The sequence below is a fragment of the Lemur catta genome, chromosome 16 (assembly GCF_020740605.2).
Source record: "Lemur catta isolate mLemCat1 chromosome 16, mLemCat1.pri, whole genome shotgun sequence".
Classification (NCBI taxonomy): Eukaryota; Metazoa; Chordata; class Mammalia; order Primates; family Lemuridae; genus Lemur; species Lemur catta.
The window spans coordinates 26923465-26950200 of record NC_059143.1 but is presented as its reverse complement, the minus strand read 5'-3'; the positions used below and the strand labels follow the sequence as shown (position 1 = coordinate 26950200).

General features: G+C 33.7%; 1 protein-coding gene across 2 annotated transcripts in view; it reads right to left on the bottom strand.

Moving 5' to 3' along the window:
- The window catches only part of KIAA1328 (KIAA1328 ortholog), a 219241-nt gene that overhangs the window by 176012 nt on the left and 16493 nt on the right, over positions 1-26736 (bottom strand). For both annotated transcript variants that reach the window (XM_045527671.1, XM_045527673.1), the window contains exon 5: positions 9032-9147. In XM_045527671.1, the coding sequence (XP_045383627.1) occupies positions 9032-9147 (116 nt within the window). The remainder of the gene's footprint in view (positions 1-9031; positions 9148-26736) is intronic.

Here is a 26736-nt window from a genome sequence, read left to right as displayed (position 1 = left end):
TGAAAGATTTATCAAATATGTCTTCACAACAACTTTGTATGTTATAAACTTTTTCAGGGCAAGAAAATATTTTGTAAACCTTGTATTTTCATACAAATTTATAGTTCTAAAAGAGTTACATATTTACTTCATTTGATCATCTTGTATGATAAATACTTCAGATATCATCAACATGTTACGTACGATGAACTTTGAAGACTCGCAGAGGTTTATCTAAGGTCATACGGCTATAGTTTAAAGGCAGAACTAAGTCAAGTTACAAGTGTTGTAATTCTGGTGCTCTTTCCAAAATACCACAGTGCTTCTTATTATATCACACACTGAGATAAGTTACATTTGAGAAATCCAATTTCTAGTGAACTACAGGTTTACCAATAGGACTTTTCATACAATTGGTTTTCAATTTAATAAGAGGAAAAAAGCTGCCTTATCACCATCTCAAATTACTTCTCTGCTATGTCAAACTACATAAAATGTTATGTGAAGAATATACTTCTAAATGCTGTGATGTTTCTAAACAATGACACTGTCATAGTCAAACCTCCTCACACTCCCTTTGCTGCTAGACTGCTGAACTAGACCTTGTGCATTTAGTCTGCCTCACTGATGCCTTGGGGATATTAATGTGAGACAGGGGTGGCTATCTGGCAACTTTTCTCTGCACTCAACTAGTAACTATTCTCTTTTGTCACTATGTCGTCACAGGCTCTCTTTATTGTCAAACTTTCTTCAGTGCAAATTTCTCATTAGGGCAATTGCTATTTCTTGCCTCCATTTCTGTTGGTTTCATCTCTCTCATCCACTTTTCTCCTTTGCCTGTTGTCAATTTTCCTGTGTTTACGGCTTTTGTGTAGAAAAAGTCTTACAGGTATGGTCAAAAAATAAAACATACATCATAGCAACTACTTGAAAATATGACCAACTGAAACACAAGTATTATCTTTAGATACCTGGATTTTCCAGGCTACATTTATTTAGAAATTCAAGGACTGCCTGAAACTGTTTTGATAAGAGAAACTCTTTCTCCAATTTGCTTTGCTCTTCACAAGCCTAGGGATTCAAGAAAACAAAATGCTCAGTACCCTGAGATTTCTGTATTAAAGAAAGATGATAAAATTGGGGCAGGGGGGAGGTGACCATCTTATCTACAGAGAAATCAAGTTCAGATATTCTTTAGTTTCTAATCATTGCATAACTATATCAGAATTAGATTTACTACTTCTGAAAAATTACACAGTTTGGACACGCACAATCTTGGGTATAAATATTTAAAAAAAAGAAGAAATGTTTTTGTATAGGTTTCTAACTGAAGTGAGAATGTTACCATCTGAATCATTGACCTATTCATAACTGGAAGCCATTCTAAGGTTGAGAACACTAAGACAAATTTCCTACTGATTAATAATAAAGTCATTCATTATATTCTTCAAATCAAAGCAATTATAAGTTGTGGTATGGCAAATGGATTTAACTGAAAAGATTACATCAGAATAGCGCTTTAAGAGAGATCAGTAATGTAAAAGGCTAAACAGAATGATGAACTCTCCTGAACAATAATTATTATGATATTGATTTATTGAAAGTCTATTTCTTCACACAAGAACTGCTGAAAATTTTCAAAGTAGTTTTTTTTTTAATTTTTACTTTTTCTTTTTTTAGGCACAGAACCAATGTACCCAAAATAATTTTAAGTGATGCTATACAGATTTAGTACTATTTACCCAGTATAGAACCATCACTAATAAAAATTTTAATTAAACTAAGATATAGAAAATAAATGTTTTTTGAATTTCAGTCTGCTGAGCTTATTTCCATGTGGACATCAAAAATAAATGAACATCTTAGCCACTAGGGTAAGTTTAGAAGCTCCAATCCACATTTATTTGAATTCCAGTGTCACTCATTATAAAGGAACATAGAAGTTGCTCTCTGGGGTGCTGAGGTTTCACACTCCACATCTGGAGCCTTCCAGCAAGCCAAAGAAATCAAAACCAAAGCAAAATCTAGCCCAGAATGTTAAACTATTTATCTTATTATAAAATGAGCACACCATAGATATTAAAAGGATCTCAGACAAGGTAGAGAGATTGCTAAATGTAAATCTCATCAAAAAATAATACAAAATAATATTAAAAAATTATTGCTCAAAAATGTGTCTCACTCTGTTGCCTGGGCTAGAGTGCAGTGGCATCATCATAGCTCACTGCAACTTCAAACTCCTCGGCTTGAGCAATCCTCCCACCTCAGCTTCCTGTGTAGCTGGGACTACAGGCATGCATTACCACGCCTAGCTAATTTTTCTATTTTTAGTAAAGACGAGTCTTGCTCTTGCTCAGGCTGGTCTCGAACTTCTGAGCTCAAGCCTTCCACAGTGCTATGCTGTGTTTAACATATGACATCCTTGAGATTTATTTAGGTTGGTAGGGTTCTAGACTGCTGTGTATTTTCAGCTCTTATGTGTTTTTCTAAATAGTTTTTTTTTTTGTCAATTCCCTTGTCAGCTTTAATATTCTCATTTCTGCTTCTAATCTGCAATGGGTTTAAAAGCTAGACACAATAAGTTTATTATTATCCATATGACAGCTTCAGGAACTCTCATGTAAGAAAAGTACATACATAGGGGACCAAAATGGATGAGAAGTACTTCTTTTCATTCTTATTTCCTAGATAAGTTCTATAAAAGTAAAGTATACATATCACTCATTATCAAAGGGTAACAACTCCTTAAAGGCTCTTCCTGGAATGAAATTAAGTATGTGGATAAATTTATATAATTTCTTCACTTTCTACAGACATTTGTCATCAATTCTTCCCTGTGCTTAGCATTAATATCTAAATATTTTTAAGAAAACAAAAATAATCTTTAAGAATGGTTTAGGCAACAACAAAACTAATAACAATCAGTTCTTTTCTTAAGCATGCTTATTTCTCTGTAATACAAATAGAGGTATTTAATCTCTTACTCTGATTTAGAATGACATTCCGGGACAATTTAGCAGGTTTTAGACAATAACAAGGGTCCAAAACTTGCTAAATTTATATAGCATCATTAAGTAAATAAAATGGTCTTAAGTAGTACAACTTCTACAGTGTCAAGGATAATTATTAGATTAGTAAAACGGCATTTTCTAGGGCTTGTTAAGGCCATAGAATAAAATGGCCTTACCTAAGTACACAGAATATATTCTATCACTAAATAACTCATTTTGTAAACACAGAAAACAAAAACCCAATATTTATTCATACAGAAAGGCCAAGATTCATCAAAGTTGATAAGGTGCTTATATTAGTACATTGCATAGCCAGACACCAAAACATCCTTTCCTTTTCCAGGTCCCTTCTCTTCATTGCAAGTAGATTTTTAATTTTCCCAAAACGATTTCTGAGACTTGAAAATCTCCTGCCTTCTCTTATGAAGGGCCAGAAAGATTAATTAAAAAGGAGAGACTTACCCTTTCTATTGAAACTTATATTCTTTCTCATGAAACTTATTTCTACTCTCCTTCCCTACCCTCCCACACCATCCCACCCAGATAAGATAGAGCTTCCTTCAGTGTGGTTTTTCTATCCTTGGTAAAAGTCCAATGGATTATGGTGGTGGAGCATGGCAGTCTGGCTTCTATAGCAGAGATGAGATGTATAGTTAAACAGAAAGTTTTAGATATTCCTGAAGTATTGCTGTTATTCAGAATCAATTATTTCTTTTACACCATTAGATCAAATTCTTGTGAACTTTCTCTAATCTATATTCAACACACACATACTGAAACCTTCAGTTCATTCTAAAACAGTCCTCAAAAAGATTAAAGCTAGTTCCTTTAAAATTCTTTCTTCTTAGACCAAGGTTTCTAAAATAATCACTCATGCAACAGGCTCGAGGATGTGAGCTACAAGTACCTCTAAAACTCTTCGAATTTACTAAGTCCAAACCAGAGAGATAATGGAAACAGACCAGAATTGAAAAAAAAACACAACCATCTCTGTCAGTCTGGTTTCTGGGAGAGGAAATTAAAACTTAGTTTCCTCTCCCAATGAACACCCAACACATCCAAGTGGTAAAGAGAGGTTTCCGCTTCCATAGAGATTAGAAGGTAAAGCAGAAGACAGATCAATTTCACTATTCTACTGGGCCTCTCAGCAACCCAAGGACTTGAATAACCTAATGAAAACCATCAAAACCCCAGTGAAGAAAGGCACAGAAATGGGAAACAGAAGGCCTAGTTATCTCATCCCTCATCCATATTAACAGTAGTAAAACTGAGAACTGCTATTTTTTATTCAGTGCCAACTAAGTATAAGACATTGCTAGGTTCCTTACACACATAAAGAATCTATCAAATTTCAACAGGCCTGCAAAGAAGGCATTATTAGTTAGTTACATAATACAGATAAAAAAAGGAGACTCAGAAAAGTTCAGTAACTTTCCCATGGGGTCAGACAGCTAGTCAGTGTTAAAACAGGATTATGACTTTAAAGCCCACTGTACTTTCTTCACTGTTACTTCCCTTGCTGTGCCAGTTAAAACAATGAAGCCAGCAAACATTAGACTTTAGTACTTTCCTTCTGCAAGCTTTTGATACCACTGTTGATCAGAGTTACATGGTATACAAATATAATTAGCTCAAATATTAATCAACTTTCCTAATGGCTATCTCCTGTGTCTTATATTATTATGTTTCAGAATTACTGTTATTGGACATATTTCTCTTTAAGTTTCAGATTTATCTCTCCTTTCACTCATTCACAGACAAAAATCTCCTACATTCATAAGACTGCTTGGTTTTGTAAATAGCATATTCATTTATGTAGTTAAGTTCTCAGAAATAAGCTTTCTTTGTTTAAAGACTGAAAATTACCAAAAATTTTTATGTTTTAATAATAAATTCACAATTTTTTCTGTAAGAGCAAATCTTTCAAAAGTCTGATCCTAATGCAAACATATAAAATATATTTTCTTTTTACTAAGACACTGGTCTGTGTTTGTATAGTTGATCAATAAATTAAGTTATTAGAACTTTTAAAACAAAAAAACCCATAAATGAAGTATAATACATCTTTAAAATGCCAAAAATCAGAATTCATGGATATAGTTTCTCACACTGAAACAGACTTAAAATGATCTGAAATTATCTGATTTCATGTATATGAAAGAGTCTGAATCATTCATGTATGATAGGTAAATGTATCTGTAGTTAAAATTATATTGTTTTAAATTATAACCTCGTTTTATGTTTCTAAGTTTTATAGAGTTTTATGTACTGTAAAATCATCTATATTAATCTTGACAGGTTTATTCTGTAAAGGAGATTTGTACCTGAACAATGAAAATGTACTTGGAATAAAAACCATGGAAGTCATTTTTTTTTTTTGTATCATGTCTTCCTTTCTTCTTTCCTTGATAGTAAAGTGCTGCAAATACAACCTATCTTTTGGTGATTAAAAAAATCTTAAACCAATTATGCCAAATAAACCATTTTTTTTTATAATGGTCTAAAATTTACACCAATCCTCATTCACAGTAAAGAATAAATGCTTAAACCAAATCCTTTTTTACCACACTTAGAATAAGTCTAACTATAGCACATGTCTATATCTTTGATTTTATTTATATGCCTTTTCCAGCTTATAAGATAGATCATGAGTCAGCAAACTTTTTCTGTAGAGGTCAAACAGCAAATATTTCAGGCTAGAAGAGCCACTGGGTCTTTGTTGCAGTTACTCTGCAGCTGGAGCATAAAAGCAGCCACAGATAATACAGTAGAGAATGAGTGTGGCTGGATTTAGTGGGCACCCTACTGGATTTGGCCCATGGTAGTAGTAGGCTAACCCTCTGAGCTTAAATCATGGGAAAAATATGAAAAATAGTGTCACTACAATCACCCAGGGTATCTTAATATTCAGCCTGACAGAAGAAACTGTTCACAGCCATGCTGAGTTTAGACTGCTTCAGCACTGAATAGAATTAATCTTGACCCAGACAGTGCTAAATTACTGAAATTAGATTCTACTTTTCCAGATAGCCACAAAATTTTCTTAAGCATTTTACCAAATAAAACCCCAGTCTAACTGTGGCCAGTCTTTCTAAGTTGTCTACTATTAATCTCTCTCACCTTCTTTCCCCAACTCATCCCAATTCCACTGGATGTTCTATATATTTTTTGCTCCAGGAAGGTCAAAGTATAGCCACCTCCTTTCTATATAAAAAGTGAATTCTATTTCCCCTACTTCTGCTACTACAGTTGAAGGCTGACTTCATTTCCAATCCCCTTCTCCCTTGCTGCCTTCTGCTGTATCAGTTGGACAAGCTAAATGCTTACCTTCTCAGCCTCCTTTGGAGCTTAGCATGGCCACATAATAAAGTTCAGGACAATAAATATCATATAAAACTGCAGTCCCCAACCCCTGGCCAGACAGGAACCAGCTGCACAGCAGGAGGCAAGCAGCAGGTGAGTGAGGAAAGCCTCACCTGCACCCACAGCTACTCCCCACCACTCGCATCACAGCCAGAGCCCTGCCCCTGCCTCAGATGAGCTGGTGGCATCAGACCCTTATAAAAGTGCGAATCCCCCTGCAAATTGCACATTGAACATGAGAGGGATCCAGGTTGCACGCTCCCCATGAGAATCCAATGCCTAATGATCTGAAGTGGAGCCCAGGTGGCAACATCTCCTGCCTGTGGAAAAACTATCTTCCACGAAACTGGTCCCCGGTGTCAAAAAGGTTGGGGACCACTGATATAAAACACTACTGAGTGGGGTGTAGGGGCTGCTCTGAGGAAGTTTTCATGTTTTTAAAAAGAGGGAGAGGGAGTTACAATTGCCAGGACCTCCTCCCTTCTTCTGCCTACTTTAATGCAAATGTAATGCCTAGAATCAGGGAAATGGTTAGAAAAAAAGTAAGAGAATTGGAGAGATACCAGCACTGAAAACTTTAAGCCACTGAATCAATGCCAGAGACCACCTGTCTCCAGAGTCCTTGTTATGTGAGGAATAACAGACCTTATAAATTGAATTTTTGTTGCAAATAAAAGGATTCCTAACCTACCATTTCTTGAAAGTGTTAGAGTCCCGAGTCACTAATACTCATAAGAAGTGAAAGAGTAAAACCGGCTGTGCAGTTTGTTGTGAATTCTGACTAAACAACATTCCTGTAGACCTAGAGAGAAAAACAGCAGGAAGAAAAACACAAAAGATGGTCTAGCCTGAGGGTTGACAACCAAGGGCAATGAAGTCAAAGAGGGCAAAGAAAAGAGAAAGCCAAAAGGCATTAATTCATCTTTGTTTATGACTGAGTAGTACTCCATGGTATACATATACCACATTTAGTTAATCTATTCAGGAATTGATGGGCACTTGGGTTGATTCCAGATCTTTGCAATTGTGAATTGTGCTGCAATAAACATTTGAGTGCAGGTGTCTTTTTGATAAAATGACTTCTTTTCCTTTAGGTGAATACTCAGTACTGGGATTGCTGGATCACATGGTATGTCTACTTTTAGTTCTTTGAGGAATCTCCATACTGTCTTCCATAGGGGTTTTGCAGCAATTTGGAAGGAACTGGAGACCATTATCCTAAACAAAATATTTCAACAATGGCAAAAAAAATACCACATGCACTCTCTTATAAATTGGAACTGATAGGCACACAAGTGCACAAAGGGAAGTAAAAGTCATCGGAAATCAAGTGGGGGGGGGAAGGAGTGCCACCTAACAGGTACAATGAACACTATCTGGGTGATGGGCACATTTATAGCCCTGACTCAAGGCATGTAACAAATACAATTGTACCCCCTTAATATTCTGAAATTAAAAAAAAGAAAAGGGAAATCAGTAGATGATTACCCAAATGCTAGAGATTACCAGGTTCTCATAGTGAAGATAAAACAAATGAACAAATGCTAGAGATATAGAAAAAAAAAAATGGAAAAGTATTCCTTTAGGATACTTTTGTGTACTCTACAGCGGGGCCAATAAGCCTTCTTATGTTCTACTCAGCAAATCAATCTGAGAATTCTGATAAATTTCCTATCATGAGCTCCCACTGTTTGAAAAACAAAAGTTCAGGACTCATTTTTTATAGTTTAGTCTTGTGTTTTTCAAGCTAATTAGCTTATTTTTACTCTTCCATTTCTCTGGTATTCACAAAGGCATAGTTATTATCAATATATGAACATTCTGACACTTGCGGGATCTTTGAAATAATTATTAATGATCAAGTTAATGATAATACTGCCAATAAGGACAATGGTTCTTTCAAGCATTGACACACTAGTTTAGCTGGCAGATCCATCATCCTAACTTTAGGGACAGTCACACGTCTTCTACATCAATGCCATTGCACAAATTACCTCAAGAAAAGTAATTCTTCCCATTCAAAAGAAACTTCAGAAACATGCTTATTTTAACTCACATACACCTTAACATACAATTTTTAAGTTAAAACAAATGTTTTTACTATACTTTGTTACAACCAATGCAATATACACACACACACACACACACACATACCCCCTCTCTATTTCTAAACCCAATAGCTTTCTGCTTCATGAGAATGCTCTGGTGGTTTTATGCTACAGTGTAAACTCCTATCAATTACAACATCTATATATCAGAAAGGATTTTTTTTTTTATTCTTATGCTTTCAGAGTAGAATTCCTTTGGTCTGTCAAAGCTTTAACCAGAAAGAATACCAAATACAAGGAGGTTCCAGGCTCAATTACAGTAGTGGAACATAATTTAACAAAGTTCCAATGCTACATTTTAATGCTCAAATTTCTTATTGTCTTTTTTAGTTGACAAATATGTGCTTCACAGCATAACAGCAGCAGCAGAACAGCTGGATGGCCTTATCAAGCACAATGGAAGCAACATCACATGCTGTTAAGTGTCTCTCTGATTGCCTAGAAATGGCAGCACATGCAGATTTATTCCCCATTATAAATTAGGACAATTATTTCTTTGGAGTTTACATTTTCTTCATGAAATAGTCAAACTTTCTGCACGTTAAATAAGAGGACTTTCAAAAAGGATATCTTCCCTTTCTTTGATGATCAGTTCGTTCTGTTCTTCCAACTGCCTGATCTTCTTCTCAAATGATTCCTGCTCAGCTTTTAGTCGTTCCTCTGTCACTTCCTTTTCCTCACTTACTCTGAAAGAAATACAAAAATGAAAACAAAATGCCTATTAGAATAAAATTAAATACATGCCGACAGCTGCAGTTTAGCAAAATTAGATTTCTTCCAAAGGTATGCTGAATTCTTCAGGGACACTCTGTTTTGTTTTGTTGTTGTTTTTTAATTTAATCTCTCATAAGGCAATCTTCCTCACATTTATAATAAAATATGCATATTATTTTTACATTAAAAATGTTTCCAGTCATCAGAAATATCTTACATATGGAAAGTCCTACAAAGGATGCAGATGCCAAATTATAATCCAGGACAGAAAAATATTCCAATTTTTAAAACACAGGTTTCATTTTTTTCATTATCCAAATAGGTACATTATCAATTGATTTTGATTTAGACTTTTTTTATGCTTTTATGCAAATCCTGTCAATGAAATAAACAATACATAAATAAATCTTAAATATTTTACTGATTATACATAGGCAATTTTACTTTTTCTGTGGTACTGATACTCTGCATTCCTTAGTAGCATATAAATAATTGGACTTAAAAAGATGGCATTAACATAAAAGAAGGTTTATATTACATTTACTCTTAGTCCAAAAAGAATTATTAAGTTAGAAACGTTGACAAAAAAACTATATCATTAATGTTTAACTCTGAAAAGCATTCTAACTCAATCACACCAAATAGGGATGATTTCTGACAAAAGCAAAGAGGAAAAAAAAATCGTAAAAACAGAACTGAACAATAACACCAACACTAAAATTTATAATTCATGGAAGTATATGTTGGGGCAACCCTAATTTTCATGCTACTCTGTGTGCAGAAATATTAACCTTGAATTTCTCTGTTACTATTGCTTATTTCTCCAAAGAGAATACAACACATTTACCCTACAAGATCACAGAGATAGGCGTAGGTGAAATCCACAGGGAATTTAAACCTTTTCTTTGTGCTACTATATTTACTTCCCCCCATACCCCTATTCTACCAGAGCAACTTCTGCATAACATGAATTCCATGAGCTTTCCTTTCTTGCCTGTCCTCTGGCAGAAACATTGAAATCAATGAGATAACCAAATGAAAATAAGAATCCTGAATGTTCAAGAGTTGATTGCATCTTGTCTTTGAAATAATTTGTGTGAAAGCACATAGCACACAGTAGTGCTTAGTAAACAGGTTTGTTTCTTCTTGCTCATCATGACATTCAAGTCATTTCCCTGATTTATATTATTTATGTTTAGCATACCACTAGGCCCATGAATGGGACCTTTCTTTTGAAAAGGGTAACCTCTAAGACTGATAAATTTACAAGGAATCCAGACAACTAAACAAATATACACATATGAAGACAATTTATACTCTGTTATCAAGTTATCCTCCCTCCCTTGTTCTCACCTCTTTACAATGTCTTCCTTTTTCTTGTCATTACCCTCAAGCACACTTGCACTAACATCTTTCACAGTAACTTTGACAAAGTCTGCTTATCTCTCCAGGCATCATTACTCTCATTCATAAAAGAAAAAGGCTAAACTAGGCAATTCTAAAAATCCTTTCCAGCCGAGGTTCTAGAATTTCCTTCACAATATTATAAATATCCTGATACTGTATATTACTCTTTATAAATAGGAAGAGCATTTGCAAAAAAAAAAAAAAAAAAAAGAAGAAGAAGAAAAAATTGATCAAACATTTGGTCAGAGAATAAGGAATACAACACTGTGATTTAGGCAAAAGCTATGCCCACAGGATGACAGAGGAAGAAGTAGATAAGAGAAATATAAAGTAGTATAAAGATGCAAAATTTGGCATAAGAATACATAAATGTGAAACAACGCAATGAATCTGCAGGATTTTGCATAAAACAAAGATGAAATAAATGATGCTATATACAGGTTAAGTATCCCTTGTCCAAAATGCTTGGAACCAAGAAGTGTTTCAGATTTAAATTTTTTCAGATTTTGGAATATTTACATTATTATCCTATGAGGTAATCACACATGCCTTTGTTACATTTTCAACAATATCTTCACACCACATAGCAGAGCATAACAAACAAACACAGTGAGTAATGTAAGAGGAATCTGCTGTTGGCACATCCAGCCTGCACATGCCATTTTATTACCATTTGTGGGCATGTGCATGGGGCAAACTGGGTGTACTTGAAAAAGATATATCACAGCTGAAGGGGGCTCGGGAAGGTCTTTTCTTTGAGGACACTGAATAAACCATATGTTATGCACCTGCATTTTGACTGTGACTCATCACATGAGGTGAGATGTGAAATTTTCCATTTGTGGCACCATGACAACAAAAAATTCAAACTTTGAAGCATCTCAGATTTTGAATTTTTGGACTAGGGATGCTCAATCTGTATTGTCAGGAAAGAATAAACACTGTCAAGGTGAGAAAATACAGAGCAAAATCTCTCCCTATTTAGATTCACAAAATCTTGAAACATGACTGAAGAGGAAAATCTATAAGTAGACAAGGGAACACTTATTTATTAAAAAATATTTACTGAATACCTACTGTAGAAAAAAATAATTACAATAACTTTATTCAGTATAGGGTATCCAAAAGGGATCTAAAAAATGGCTCTCTGTAGTTTCAATCCCATTCATAAATGCCCTATAAACATGAAGAATGCCCCAAAGATTTGTTTCTTCACCAAGCAATGCCCTAGGGTCATAAAAAACAGTAACAAAAAACAACATTGCCAAGTTTACCTTAACATTAATCTAAATGCAGAGATTATCTCTAGAGCCCAGCCAAGGCAGAATACATAGCTATACTCCAATATTTATTCACTGGCTTTGGTGGACCTGAAGGAGATGCATGAAGACCTCATCAGTGAAGGCAAAAAGGCTTGTATAGGTATAGTCTATAATGCCAGACTCTGTGACACACTTTTTGCAAAACTTAAAGCGTTCTATCTGGATAAAATCACTGTTTTCTAAATTTGGTTTCTGGGTATGTTTGAAATATTTGTTGCTACACTATTAAACAGGGCTTTAAAAAAAAATTCTGTTACACTATGATTAGACTACCCTATAGCAATTAGAATACTATGCTCTGGAAAGCCATAAAATTAACAAGCTGCATTAAGAACAAAGGGCAACACTTTTTCTATAGTCCTAACTAAAGATATGCATGGCTTCTTTGTGGCCCATTAGCATAGTTAATATAAGCAAGTATATTAATACAGACTTTAAATGCAGAAGACCCGCCAATGGAGCAAACTCAAGATTTGATACCCACTATGAAATCTGTCTTCTTGTTTATGTTCAATAATACTTCAAATGAGGTATAAGAAAATATTTGGTATCATGATTTATATTTTCCATCTCAGCATTCTAAGACTACACAGTAATAAAAAAAGACCTAATTCTTTACCTCAGTTAAAGTACATAAGCCCCCCCTTATCCACGGTTTCTCTTTCCGTGGTTTCAGTTACCCACAGTCAACAGAGGTCCAAAAGAATTATTAAATACCAAATTGCCAAAATAAACAGTTCATAAGTTTTAAATTGCGTGCTGTTCTTGGTAGCACGATAAAATTTCCCACCGGCCCGCTCTGTCCTGCCAAGGATGTGAATCATGCCTTTGTCCAGCGTATCCACACTGTGTACACTCCCCACTGGTGAGTCACATAGTAGCTGTCTGGGTTATCAGATCCACTGTCATGATATCACAGAGCATGTGTTCAAGCAACCTTTATTTTACCTATTAGAGTTTCAGGTATCCACTGGGGGTTTTGGAACGTATCCCCCACAAATAAGAGGGGACTACTGTATAGCAAAAAGTTAACAAAATGAAAATCTAAACACAGGAAAGGGAGCTATTTGACTAATAGGATAAAAAGGTTAAAACTCTAGATAGGAGGGTATGTCCACTATTGGTTTGCTAATTAGTACAAGAAGGGCAACAGCCTGTTCATAAAGTAAGAAATCACCACTGTCAACATTTGTTTAATACTTCAGAGTATTTCTCAAAAACTTCCACAAAATGCACTTTCATCTAATGAGAAAAGAGAATTCATACCCTTAGAGTTGGGCAGTGGGGCTGAAAATTTTGCCAAAAGTACTGAATTTCTTTGAAGTCTTATGTTTTACCTTAAACATTCCTGCACATACTATATCTTTCTCTGTAAAACCATCTTATCTATTTTAATATGAAAAGTTTCCCCAAACTCACCTATTTGAAATTTTTTAGTAATACTGATGTTCTAGAAAGAGATTTATTTTACAGCTTTACATACCCCTGATATTCTTCCAAATACTCCAGAAATGGATACTTTTATACTGATGTGAAACACAAGGTCACTCAAGTCAGCAAACATTCCATCCCAAAGAGAATTACACCCTGCACCCAATCTAGTGGTTTTTACAAGCACCCAAAGGATAATAGATGTTGCTCCACTTTCTGAACTTAAGTTTTTTGTTACATAGGGGAGACAGAAGAGAAGGATCCAGGAAATATTTTGTTTCCTTCCCACAGCAACTGCTGTTCCCCTCCCCCAGGCCTGTACCAAGAAGGATGCTTTATCAGGGCTGTCACTCACCAAGTAGAGCCTATGGAAAAAAAGCCTGAAAGAGAATTCAAGCTCCCCTCTATTTGCTGCTCCAGGGGCTCCCCACTCTTATCTGCCCACATTTTGCCTCCATAAACCTGAAATCTTCTTACCCATTTCCAGCTGTGCCTGCTTTAAGTAAGCTGGTACTCACATCTGTCTGTCCCTGTCAGCACAAGTCTCCCCAGATTTTGGGTTAGTTGGTTGCCCTTTGACCTTAGCTCTTTGATTATTCCAAGAAATGTCTTGGTCTTGCAGTTTGTTCCACTTTTTCTAAGAAAATTGTAGGCTTGGGAGCAATATTCTTTACAATCATTTAGACTAACCTACGTAATTATTTACACATTCCTACTTACTTGTATACTTTGTTTTTGCTCTTAGTTTCCTAACATTTCCTCTCAGTTTCCAAACCTGGAACAATTTTAGCAACAAAATAAATAATAATGTTAGATTATAATTCATAGAATTATGATATTTATTAATTATAAAGGGGACAAAATAACTTCACAGGATAGAAACCTGGCATACACCACTTTAATCAGGTAATCAAGGTTAATGTCATCAGTAAAAAGACACATTGATTTCAGGTAGCCCCTGATATGACATATTGAAAAGGCACATTATGTTTGTCATATTCTTGCCAAAAATGCATAATTTGAAACCAATCAAGAGAAAACATCAGACAAATCCATATTGAGGGACACTGTACAAAATATATGACTATTACTCTTTACAAGTGTCAAGTTTGACTACAGAACTATCCATTGGACAAGACCAAGGAGACACGCCAACTAAATACAATGTAAGATCCTGAATTGAATACTGAATCAGAAATACAGTATTAGCGAAATGACATTGGTGAAAAATGAGTAACGTCTACAGTTTAGTTATTATTGTTGCACCAATGTTAATTTCTTAGTTTTGATAACTGTACCACTGTAATGCAAAATGTATGGAAAGGTGGGTTAAGGGTATATGGCAATTTCACCTTTGTAACTTTTCTGTAAATTTTAAATTACTTCAAAATAAAGTTAAAAAGAAATCTCTCTTAAACATTAAGTGGTATATGTATGGGGGAAAGGGCAGGGGAGGGGATAGAACATCAAAGAGGGACTTTACTTCATCTGCTACTATTTTAAATTTCTTAATAGTTTTGACATTTGTATAATTATAAGTAAATTAAAATCAGAAGGAAAGGTATACTACAGAGTGAATAAGGATGGACTTTTTCAGCCTTTGCAACAGCTAACAAAATATCCCTCAAGCATATGCAGTTATCTGTGTTGTGTCTTGGATTAATCAATTACTTTAAAAACTATCAGGAAAAAACTCAGTATGACAAAAATTGATTATCTTTTCCACAAAATGCTTTGAAAAAGCAGACCATCACATACCAAATGATCAATAATTGTTCTTCAGTCAAAACCTGAAAATTAATACGGTAAGAGTAAACACTTTTAGTTATAAAGTACTAACCTGCGAATACTCAATTCTTTCTTAATTCAGTAGGCCAGTTCCAATTTTGAGGCAGCAACCTAAATAGTCTTATGAGAATGTCTGGTAACCTCTGCTTTTCACCCTTCCCTTAGCCCAATAATTTTTCCTTTCTCCTCTTTATTACAGGTCTAAGAACAGTGAATTCATTACAACAGGCATATAAAAAATAAACTATGAAAGAGCATATACAAGCACATGGGCAGAAAACCATGAAAACTGCAGGTGAATAGCTATAGCACATACTTGTATATCACATGTACCTACAGTTGTGGCGTTTCAAGTTTTCACAACCAAAGTTTGACCCAACCATAATTCTGAGTAAATCTAGCAAGGTCAGAGGAAATTATCCACATTCACATAGCACTGTACATGTTTCCAGATTCCATGCAAAGGAGAAAAATAATTGCTACAGAAAAACTAACTTCTTTTAGGAGGTCTGATCAGAGCTGGAAGAAAGATTATTGAATGGACACTAGTTACTCAAAAAATATTCTTTGAATGATAGACTTCAGAAAAGACTATCTGAAAATGAATTTTGGCATACTGTTCTACAGCGTCAAATTCCACTAAAGTTCAGAGAATTCCTTTCTACATAAAACAAGTTAAAGTTTCTTTACCTTTTCTTGAAATTTTCTATATAATCCATTATGAAGACTGTTGTATACTATCCCCTCCTAAACAAAATTCATAAAGGCTTCTAATGGGAAGACAAAAAGCAAAAGCAAAAGTGACTTACTGAAAAATTAAAGTCTAACTTTCCTATTGTACTGCAATGTACATTTAATTATGACAAAAAAGTTACAATTAGTTTTAAAAAAATAAAAGACCAGAATAAATATAAAATAATAATGATCTACTCATTTTACAATGGCAAACTAATGGTGTTACACTTTCTATTTTTCTTCTGAAAAATGTCAAGTAGAAATAGCAAACTGTCCTCTGGGAAAAATCACAGTATCTGAGTCTAAAAAAAACCCCACATCCTTAAATGAGTTAGTACACAAGTATTCACTGGAGAACCACGCATTATTTGACAGTATGGGCATAGGACATGAAATAGTGGAGGGTGGTTTTTTTTTAAAGCTTCGTAGAACATAGCTAATATACATCAAAAATTGCAACTGTGGCCAACATTATTTTAGAACTTTGAAACTTTTTTTCTTTAAAGACCAAGTCTATAGTATAGTACAGGCCAGTCTATGCATTAGTCTATGGTATCCCTCCCCATCTTAAAAAGTCTTTGTAACAAAATACAAATGCATATTTAGAGAACTGTCACCATATTTCAGTATAAACTACAATATTTTGCAAAGCCATTCATTTTTCAAGTCCCCATAAATGACACTGCTTTTCCCACTTATGCAAACAATTCATTAATTCTACTGTAGAAGACTTTCCTAGGTCACTTAATTCCATTCTTGAACAAAAAGAATTCTCTCTATCCTAATACCTCCAAGAAAGATCAATCAATATTCTACTTATCCTTCTACAAATGTAAATCAATGTTAGACACCTCAGGAAACCCCTTCATTTACCTGAAACTCATATATCAATTCATCTCCTAGCACTCTCTTCCCAGGCTAAATAATTTGCAATACCCTTAATTTATCTTTGTGGTATCTATCCTCCATTAGCCTGTAAATTTTGATTCACATTCGAATTCTATTCTTTTATTAGTATAGTTAACACCAGTGAAAAAGTTCCCTGAGCATTTACAGATTATTAAGGAGGCATCCATAAATTATTAAAAACTTATACCAGGCATTTTATCTGTTTGTTTTCTTGCCAAATAGCACAATACTGCTGACTCACATTCAGGTTAAATTTAACTATTAACCAGGAATTTTTTTTTTTTTTTTAAATCTACGGAGCCTAACCAGTGTTTCTTTAACATAAATTTCTAATTTATTTTTATCCTTAGGCATATAATATCCTGTACTTGTCACTATTGTCTTCCACCCTGTTTGAATGAATTCATTTTTCCAATCTATAATGCCAATTCTCAATTTTATGTCTTTTATTTACATTTATTTTCATTTTATTCACATTTATAGGCATCTTTTTTATTCTTTCACACATAGCATCAATAAAGATACTGACTAAAGAGAACCTCATAGATAGGACCTCAAGGAATACCTCCAAGATAGAGGTAAGCCACTCTTAGAACTGGGACAGATATGGTTTTCCCACCAAATCCTGCTAAAGTCAAGACCCTGTTTTCTGTTTTTATTTTAAAAAATAAAAAGGCCATGTTCTTATAAGAATGCTTTAAACCTCAAAGGCACTACTTAAAAAAAAGGGAAAAAAAACCATAGTTATCACTTTGCCTTTATAATTCATGTCACTCTGTAATTGAAAAACATACTATTTTTTTAATATACTGTGCTGAGACCTACTGCATATTATATCCTTCTGAAAATATGCCTGTCAATGGCCAGTGTTGGGTGCTAAGCACTCTCAGTGACTTCTCACCCAAAACAATGCCAGAGGATCTGCATAGTCGAAATTCTTTAAGTATGCTATTCTTAAATATGTCATAGGGATACATAAGTTTTTCTAAATTTTCTGACACTTTTCCCCATTTGGTTTGATCTTTAACATAACTAAAACATCCTTCATTCTTCATAGCTAATATATTCTGAAAAGACATAAATTAAGACAACTTTTAAAACTTCAGCCTCCTACCAATTCTCTGTTAATACTTTTTCATTATTCCCTATTTACTCAAAAGTCATTGACTAAAAAAGTGATGTACCAGGCAAGGTAGGCAGAAAACAAAAGAGGCAGAGTTTCTGTCTTATTTTATATGATATGATTTGGAAAGCAAAGTATATAAATATCAAATAATGTGTTTATTCGTTAACAAAGAAATACACTTAAATATGTTAAATAAGGAAATCTTTACTCAAACAGAACACTTTTTTCTCTTCTAACATGAAAGGTGACCTTTCATTTCCTTTTTCTTATTAATTTTCCACTTTCCTTTTTCTTCCTGAACAATTAAGTTCTAAAACAATGACGGTCAGAGTCAGAATCTGAGTTGGATAAAGACAGCATCTACACAGAAGGGTTCCCTGGAGTGGGATGTCAGGACCCAAGCAGGTTAAGAAGGGTATCCGCGCAGCGGGAGTCCAATAGCAGTTCCAGTGTCAGAACCTAAGCAAGGTGTGAAGAGTATCCATGCAGAGAAGCAGGCTAGCATAATCTATCAGAGCCTAGGCGGGGTGAGGTGGGTGTCCTCGCAGGGGTACTTAGGTGACCCAGCATGGAGATTCAGAGCCCAAGTATGGTGGGGAGGAGATCTGTGCAGGGGTTGGTAGTGGGTGCTAGTGGAGATTAGCCAACAAAGAGTGAAAAGAGCATCCATATAAGGGGTTAACCTGAAGAAGGGTATCAGAGCCCAACAAAAATGAGGACATATACTCAGGGGCAGTGTCCTGTATACAGTGTCAGAGCTCAGGCAGAGAGAGCAGGGTTATCCTCAAGAAGGGGCAGTCTGGTGTGGGATGACACAGTCTGAGGTGAGTGAGGAGGGCATCCACACAAGGGAGAGAACCAACAGGTGGAGTCGAGCCAGCGAAGGGTAAGGAGGACATAATCACAAACGGATGGCCTGGTGTGGGACATCAAAGCCTAAATAGAGCAAAGAGAACTTCCAAGTAGAGAGGATAGCCCAACGTGAAGAGTCAAAACCAGAAAGGAGTGAGAAGGGCATTCAGGCAGAGTGTAGCCTGGACTGGTGTGCTGGAATATAACCAGGGAGAAGAGGGCATACATCCAAGGAGGATGGACTGGAATGGGGAGTCAAGAGTTCCAGCAGAGTAAGGAAGTCTCAAAGGAAATTAAAAAAAAAAAAAAAAATTAAATGAAAATAAAATTTTTTTAAAAAGAAATGAATGAAAATGAAAATACAACAAATTAAAATATGTGGGGCACAGTGAAAGCAGTGCTAAGAAAGATTATAGCACTAAATGCTTACATTATGAGAGGAATATCTCTAAGTTCCTACCTTAAAAAACTAGAAAAAGAAGAGCAAAAGAAGTCCAAAGCAATGAGAAGGAAGGAAATAATAAAGACAAGACCAAAAAATATCAATGAGTTAGAGAACATAAAAAATAGAGAAAAGTCAATGAAACAACAGCTGGTTTTTTGAAAAATGTCAATAAAATTAACCTAGCAAGCCTAACAAAGCAGCAAGAAGAAACAAATCACTAATGTCAGAAATGAAGTACCACAGATCCTGCAGTTACTAAAAGGATAATAAGGGACTACTATTAACAATTTTATGCTCATAAATTCAACAACTTAGAAGACATGGAACAATTCTTGAAAACCACAAACTCTGAAAGCTCAACCAAGATGAAATATACAATTTAAATAATCTTGTAACCATTAAAGAAATTGAATTTTTAATTAAAGAGTTCTTTCAAAAGAAATATCCAGGCCTAGATTGGTTTCACTGGATAATTCTAACAAACATTTAAAAAAGAATTAACATCAATTTTCCACAATTTCTTCCAGAAAATAGAGGAGAAGGGAACACTTCCTGACTCATTTTAGGAGGCTAAGATAGAACAAAAAAACAAAGCTACAGACCAATACTCTCATAAACTGTGATATAAAAATTCTCAACAAAATAATAGCAAATCAAATCCTGCAAGATATAAAAACAATTATAACAAATGAAATTTATTACAGGTATTAAAGGCTGGTTCAACATTCCAAAATCAATCCATATAATCTACTGTATCAATAGGCTAAAGAAAGAAAACTCACGTGTTCATATGAATTGACATAGAAAAAGCATTTGACAAAATCCAGCATGTAATCATAATGAAAAGTCTTATAAAACTGGGAATAGAGAGGAACTTCTTAACCCGATAAAGTATATCTACCAAAAAATCTGTGGCTAACATTATACTTAAAGGTGATAGACTGAATGCTTTCCAATAAACTCAGGAACATAGCAAGGATGTGCTTTTTCACTATTCTTATTCCCACAGCACTGGAAGTCCTAGCCAGCACCATAAGGCAAGAAGAAGAAATAAAAGGGATACACATTGGAAAGGAGTAATAAAACTGTCCCTGTTTGCAAATGACATGACTGTCTACATAAAAGAATCCCAAAGAATCAAAAGCAAATTTTCCTTGCTCCAAAGAAAATTAAATATTTAAATATAACTGTGAGGAAACATGTATAGGATCTATATCGTGAAAATTACAAAAAGCTACTCAAAGAAACCAAAGACCTAAATAATTGGAGAGACACCACATATTTATGAATTAGAAGACTCTATACAGTAAAGATGTCAATTCTTCCCAAATTTGCTCGATAGTTTAATGTAATACCTATTAGTACATCAGCAGGGTTTTTTGTAGACATTAACAAGCTTACTCCAAAATTATTATAGAAAGGTACAGAACTAGAAGAGCTAAAATAATTCTGAAAAAGAAGAATATAGGAGAAGTCACTCTACTTAGTATTAAGGCTTACTATATTGCTCTTGTAATCAAGACAGTTGGCAGAGAGACAGACACATAGGTCAAAGGAACAGGAAAGAAGAACCCAGAAAGAGACTCATACACATATGCCCAATTAATTTCTGACAAAAGTGCAAAACGATTCCAAGAAATCGGTGCCAGAGAAAGTGGACATCAATAGGAAATTTAAAAAAAAAAAAAAAAAAGAACCTCAACCTAAACTTGACACATTATACAAAAATTAACTTAGAATGGGTCATGGGCTTAAAAAGGAAAAAAATTGATAAACTGGACCTAGTTAAAATTGAAAACTTTTGCTCTATGAAAGACCCTGCGAAGGGGATGAAAAGGCATGCCACTAACTAAAAAAAAATATTTGTAAACTGCATGTCCAACAAAGGATTTTTATCTGGAACATATAAAGAACTCTCAAAACTCAACAATAAAAAAAAAAACATTCCAATAGGAAATGGGCAAAAAGGATGAACAGATATTTCACCGAAAAAGATACAGATGGAAATAAGCATATGAAACAATGTCCAACATCACTGGCTATTAGAAAAATGTAAATTAAAACCAAGATATTACTAAACACCTACCAGAATGGCTAAAATAAAAATTAATTATAACAAATGTTAGCAAGAATGCATAAGACCTAGATCTCTTGTGCATGGATGGTGGAAATGTAAAATGATACAACCATTCTGGAAAGAAGTTTAGTAGCTTCTTACAAAACTAAACATGAGCTTATGACACAATATCCTAAAGAAATTAAAATCTCATATTCACACAAAAATCTATATAGCAGCCTCATTTGTAACAGCCAAACACTGTATATAATCTCAATATCCTTCAACAAGTAAATGGTTAAACAAACTGTGGTGTATCTACATCATGGAATATCACTCAGCAATAAAAGGAACAAACTACTGATACATAAAACAACTTGGATGGATCTAAAGAGAATTAAAGAGTGAAAAAAGCCAGCCTCAAAAAGTTATATACTATATGATTTCATTTATATAGCTTTCCTAAAATGACAAAATTATAGAGATGGAGAGCAGATTAGTAGTTGCTAGGGATTAGGTAAAGGGATAGGAAGGAAAGTATCTGGGTCTATAAAAAGATACCATGAGTAATCCATGTAACAATACTGCTTTGTATCTTGAGTACGGTGATGGCACACAAATCCACATGGGATAAGACTGCTTAAAACCAAATACATACAAATGAGCACATGTAAAATTTGGTGAAATCCATAAACAATTGATGAATGCTATTAATGTCAATTTCCTGGTTGTGATATTATAGTTAATCTAAACATTATTATTGGTGAAAACTGGGTAAAGGGTACATGGGTTCTCTCTGTATTATTTCTAACAGTTGCAAGTAACTCTATAATTATCTCAAAATAAGAAGTTTTTTTTAGAAAAATGTACCATCTTGCTATTTCACTTTTATTTCTGTGAGAGTAGAATAAATGCCCATGAATCTGATACTGATAAAAATAAATAATAAAACAAATAAATTAAAAACGCAAAAAGGACAGCTTATCTTTAAACAGGAATTCCTAATTAATAAATGCAAAACAAATAAAGGAAATACAAGTAACCATTAGAACATCACTGTAATAGTTGTTGCAGTCAAGTTCCTCCCATGGATGTTTCTAGTAGTAGGTAAAAGTTTCAGAATAAACAGTATATTTGAATAGTTCTAATGGATCTCCCCCTAAGATATTCATTAATTACAGAGAAAAACAGTAACTTCTCAGAGGAGAAACCTAGCACACTATACATTAGCAAAGTGACCAAAGTTAAATTCATCTGTGATAAGACATATCAATACATCAACATCATGCACCCTATGAAATAACATATCATAAAGCAATATAATTATGAAAAAACCCAAATTGAAAGAAATGCTACAAAACTTCTTAACAGTACTCTTCAAAAGTGTCAAGTCATGAAAGGCAAGGAAAGACTAAGGAACTACCACAAATGGGACAAGACTAAAGAAACATAAAAACTGAATACAAAATGTGATACTAGAACAGAAAGAAAAATAATAGCTTAAAAAAAAGCTAGTGAAATCTGAATAAACTCTGTAGTTAATTAATGCTACTGTACCAACGTTAACTTTTTATAATTGCACCATAGTTATCAGGATGTTAACATTAGAAAAAGCTAGGTAAAGGGTATGAGAATCCTCTGTATTATTTTTTTAAAACAGCTTTATTGAGTATAATTTCCATACCATAAAGTCCACCCATTTACAGCATGCAACTGACTGGCTTTTAGTATATTTTACAGAGCTCTGTAACTATCACCATTATCTAATTGTAGAACATTTTCCTCCTGCCAAAAAGAAACTTTGTAAGCATTAGTAGTCTATTCCCCATTCCCCCTACCCTGTACTATTTTTTGTAACTTTTATGGAAGCTTAAAATTATTTTAAAATAAAACATTATAAAAAGTAATGATTATATTACAGAGTTAAAATTTAAATACATATGTGTGTATATATATATAGAGAGAGAGAGAGAACTATAACACACAATACAACGGCATTTAAGTTAAAAGAGAAAAATGTAGCTCATGTGTTCTACACAGTTCTTACACTGTTTAGAAGAGCTAAACATGCTAATTAATATTAGACTGTGTCAAGGATGCATACTGCAAATTTCCAGGGTAACTAGAGGTTCATTTAACCAAAAAAATGAAAACTGTAATTGAGTAAAACTAATAACCACAGGGTCAAATATATAAGGAAAAATTGTCAAAGCTAAGAAAAGAAATATATAAATCTCAAATCACATTGGGAAACTTTAAAATATCTTTCTCAGAAACTCATGAGTTAATAAAAACTAACTAAGGGTACAGAAGATTTGAACATAATTAATACATGTGCAACAAGCACAAATATGTATTTTTTTCAACACACATGAACATATTTAAAAATTAATTATATGCTAGGCTAGTAAAGCAAGTTATCTGTTCACAATTCAATTAAGTTAGCTATCGAAAATGTAAACAGAAAATCCCTAATTTGTTTATGAGTTAAAAAATCAGCATTTAAATAAAACATAATTCAAAAAAACAAAATGAAAATTAAAGTAAAATTTTAAATGAATGGTAGTAAAATATATCAAAATACATAGAATAAGACAACATTTAGAAGGAAATAAATAGTTTTATAAATGTCCATCAAAAAAGAAAATAGGAGAGGCTGGGCATGGTGGCTCACACCTGTAATCCCAGTGCTTTGGGAGGCCCAAGCAGGAGGATCACCTGAGGCCAGGGGTTTCAGACCAGCCTGGGCAACATAGTGAGACCTCATCTTTATAAAATATTTTTTAAAAATCAGCCAGGCATAGTGGCATGCACCTGTAGTCCCAGCTACTTGGGAGGCTTAGGCAAGAGGACTGCCTGCACCCAGAAGTTCAAGGTTACCATGAGCATTGCACTCCAGCCTGGGAGACAGAGTAAGACCCTGACTTTAAAACAATAAATAAATAAAAAAGAAAAGAAAAAAGAGAAAAGGACGTGAATGTCAATGAGCTACATATCTATCATAAGAAGTTAGGGATAGAAAAGCAAATTAAACTCCTGTAGAAAAAAGAAAGAGAGAATAATAAAGATCAGAGTTCTAAAAAGTAAAAAATACAACAAAACTGATCATTTAAATCTAGACATTAAAAAATAAACACCCTCTGAACAACTTCAAGCCAATATACATGAAAATGAAAAGAAATTAATCCAATAATAAAATTGAGAACAGAAAAGAGAACCCAACAAACATATAGATTTACCACAATAAAAAAAAAAGATAATCAAAACTCTTCAGGAGATGAAAGAAAATTAAAAAATAAAAAAGCCATAAAAGAAGAATAAAAAAGGAAATTGTGCTTATAAAAGAACAATGAGGGTGTGGAGGAGGAGGAGAATAAACCTACATCTACTAGATATTAAGATATAATTAAAATAGTTTAATAATTGGCACACAAATTGACAGAGCAACAAAATATAAAAACACAGAAGATCCAACTGCTTCTAGAAATTGTACATATTAATATAAAAAGAGATTACATCTCAACTCAAGGGAAAAAGATGAAAAATTTATAAATGATATTGGAATTCTTAAAAAGTCATATAAAAAAAGAACAAAATTAGGTTTATCTGCTAGCAAAAATTACAAATGTATCAGAGATTTAATTGTAAAAAAAGGCAACCATAAAAGTATTAAGAGAAAAGTTGGGTTAATCAACAGTAATAGGTCATGCTGGTATCATGTACTGATGCTGTATAATGTATCATGCAAAGGGCACTTCACCTCTAAGGTATTCTTCTCCAAGATCCCAAAACCCAGTCTAATCCTAAGAAAACATCAAATTCCAAATTGAGGAGCATTCTACAAAACGATTGACTGTATTTTTCAAAACTGTCAAGGTTATGAAAAACAAGGAAAGTCACAGACTGGAAGAGATTAAAGAAACATGACAACTAAATGCAATGTGGCATACTGAATTGGAATTCTGGAACAGAAAAGGTTAAGAGTAGAAAAACTGGAAAAATCCAAACAAAGTTGGTAGGTTCGTTAACAGTACTATACTAGTGCTAATTTCTTAGTTTTGATAAATTTACCTAGTTACATAGCATGCTGATGCCAGGGGAAGCTGAATGAAAAGCTACATGGGAACTCTGTAAACTATCTCTTATTATTTCAAGATGAAATGTTTAAAGAAAAAAAAATAAAAGTATCTATGTGAACATTAATCAAAAGAAAACTGCACTGACTATATTAAAATCATAAAAAGGAAACTATAGGAGAATTAATATTAACAGAGATAAAGAGGGGTATATAATGATAAAATGGTCATTTTATCAAGAAAATATAATAGTCATAGAGGTATAGTAACATATCACAAGTTCAATATATGTGAAGTAAAAACTTACAGAAATGAAAGGAGAAACAGACAAATCTACACGTACAGCTAGAGAGTGCAGCATTCCTTTTTCAATAATAGGTAGAACATATATTAATATAAAGAGAAAGAAAATCAATATAAATATTGAAAACTTGAATAAAACTATCACTCAACTTGACCTAATTGGCAATCATAGACCACTATACACAACAATGACTGAACATCCATTATTTTCAAGAGCACATGAAACATATTCCAAAATTAATCATATCCTAGAACCATAAAACAAGTTTTAATAAATATAAAAAGGCCAAAACCATAAGTATAGTCTCTGACTACAAGAGAATTAAATTGGAAACCAACTTTTAAAAAAGTTTCCTGGAAAATCTCCAAGTATCAACACACAATAATCACTTATGCTTCTATACACCAACAACGTGTATATATGAAAGGATATTAAGAAAACAATTCCATTTACAAGAACATTAAAAAGAATAAAATATTTAGGAATAAATTTAACCCAGGATGTGAAAACCTTGTATACATATCATAAATAGGAAATGTTGTATATCTTACATTTGTAAAATATATACAAATTACTCATTGAAAATACACCTAAAATGGGTACATACTTGCTATAACAAAAGAGCACAAAGAAAAATTTTTTAAATAAAATGGGTACATACTATTGCCTACAAATTGCACTTTGATATATTTATAAATAAATAAATACACTGATAAGCAAGCAAGTTTGAAGGAGAAATGCAACAGAGTAAAACAGAATATTATAGACTATTCTTTCTAGGAACGAAGTTACATCGTGGAGTACAAAGAAATCAGCTGCTACAGGGAAATATATGGTCAAAGGAATATTTTTTTTAAAAGATAAAAGAAAAATGAGGTTATTTAATGCCAAGGGGAAACCAAGTATTTGAAACCAGGTTGAAAATTCAAAGAAAAAAAGAACATAAAGACTTGGAATGTTTTGTTGCCAGTGCTTGAGGTATATGAAATTCTGTTCTTTACATCCCCACTTCAATGAAACAGTTATGCCAAAAAAAAAAAAAAAAAGTAAAGAAAATGGTTTGGCAAGTTTGAGTAGAAAAAAGTAGACTGAAATATCCAGTAGAGGAAA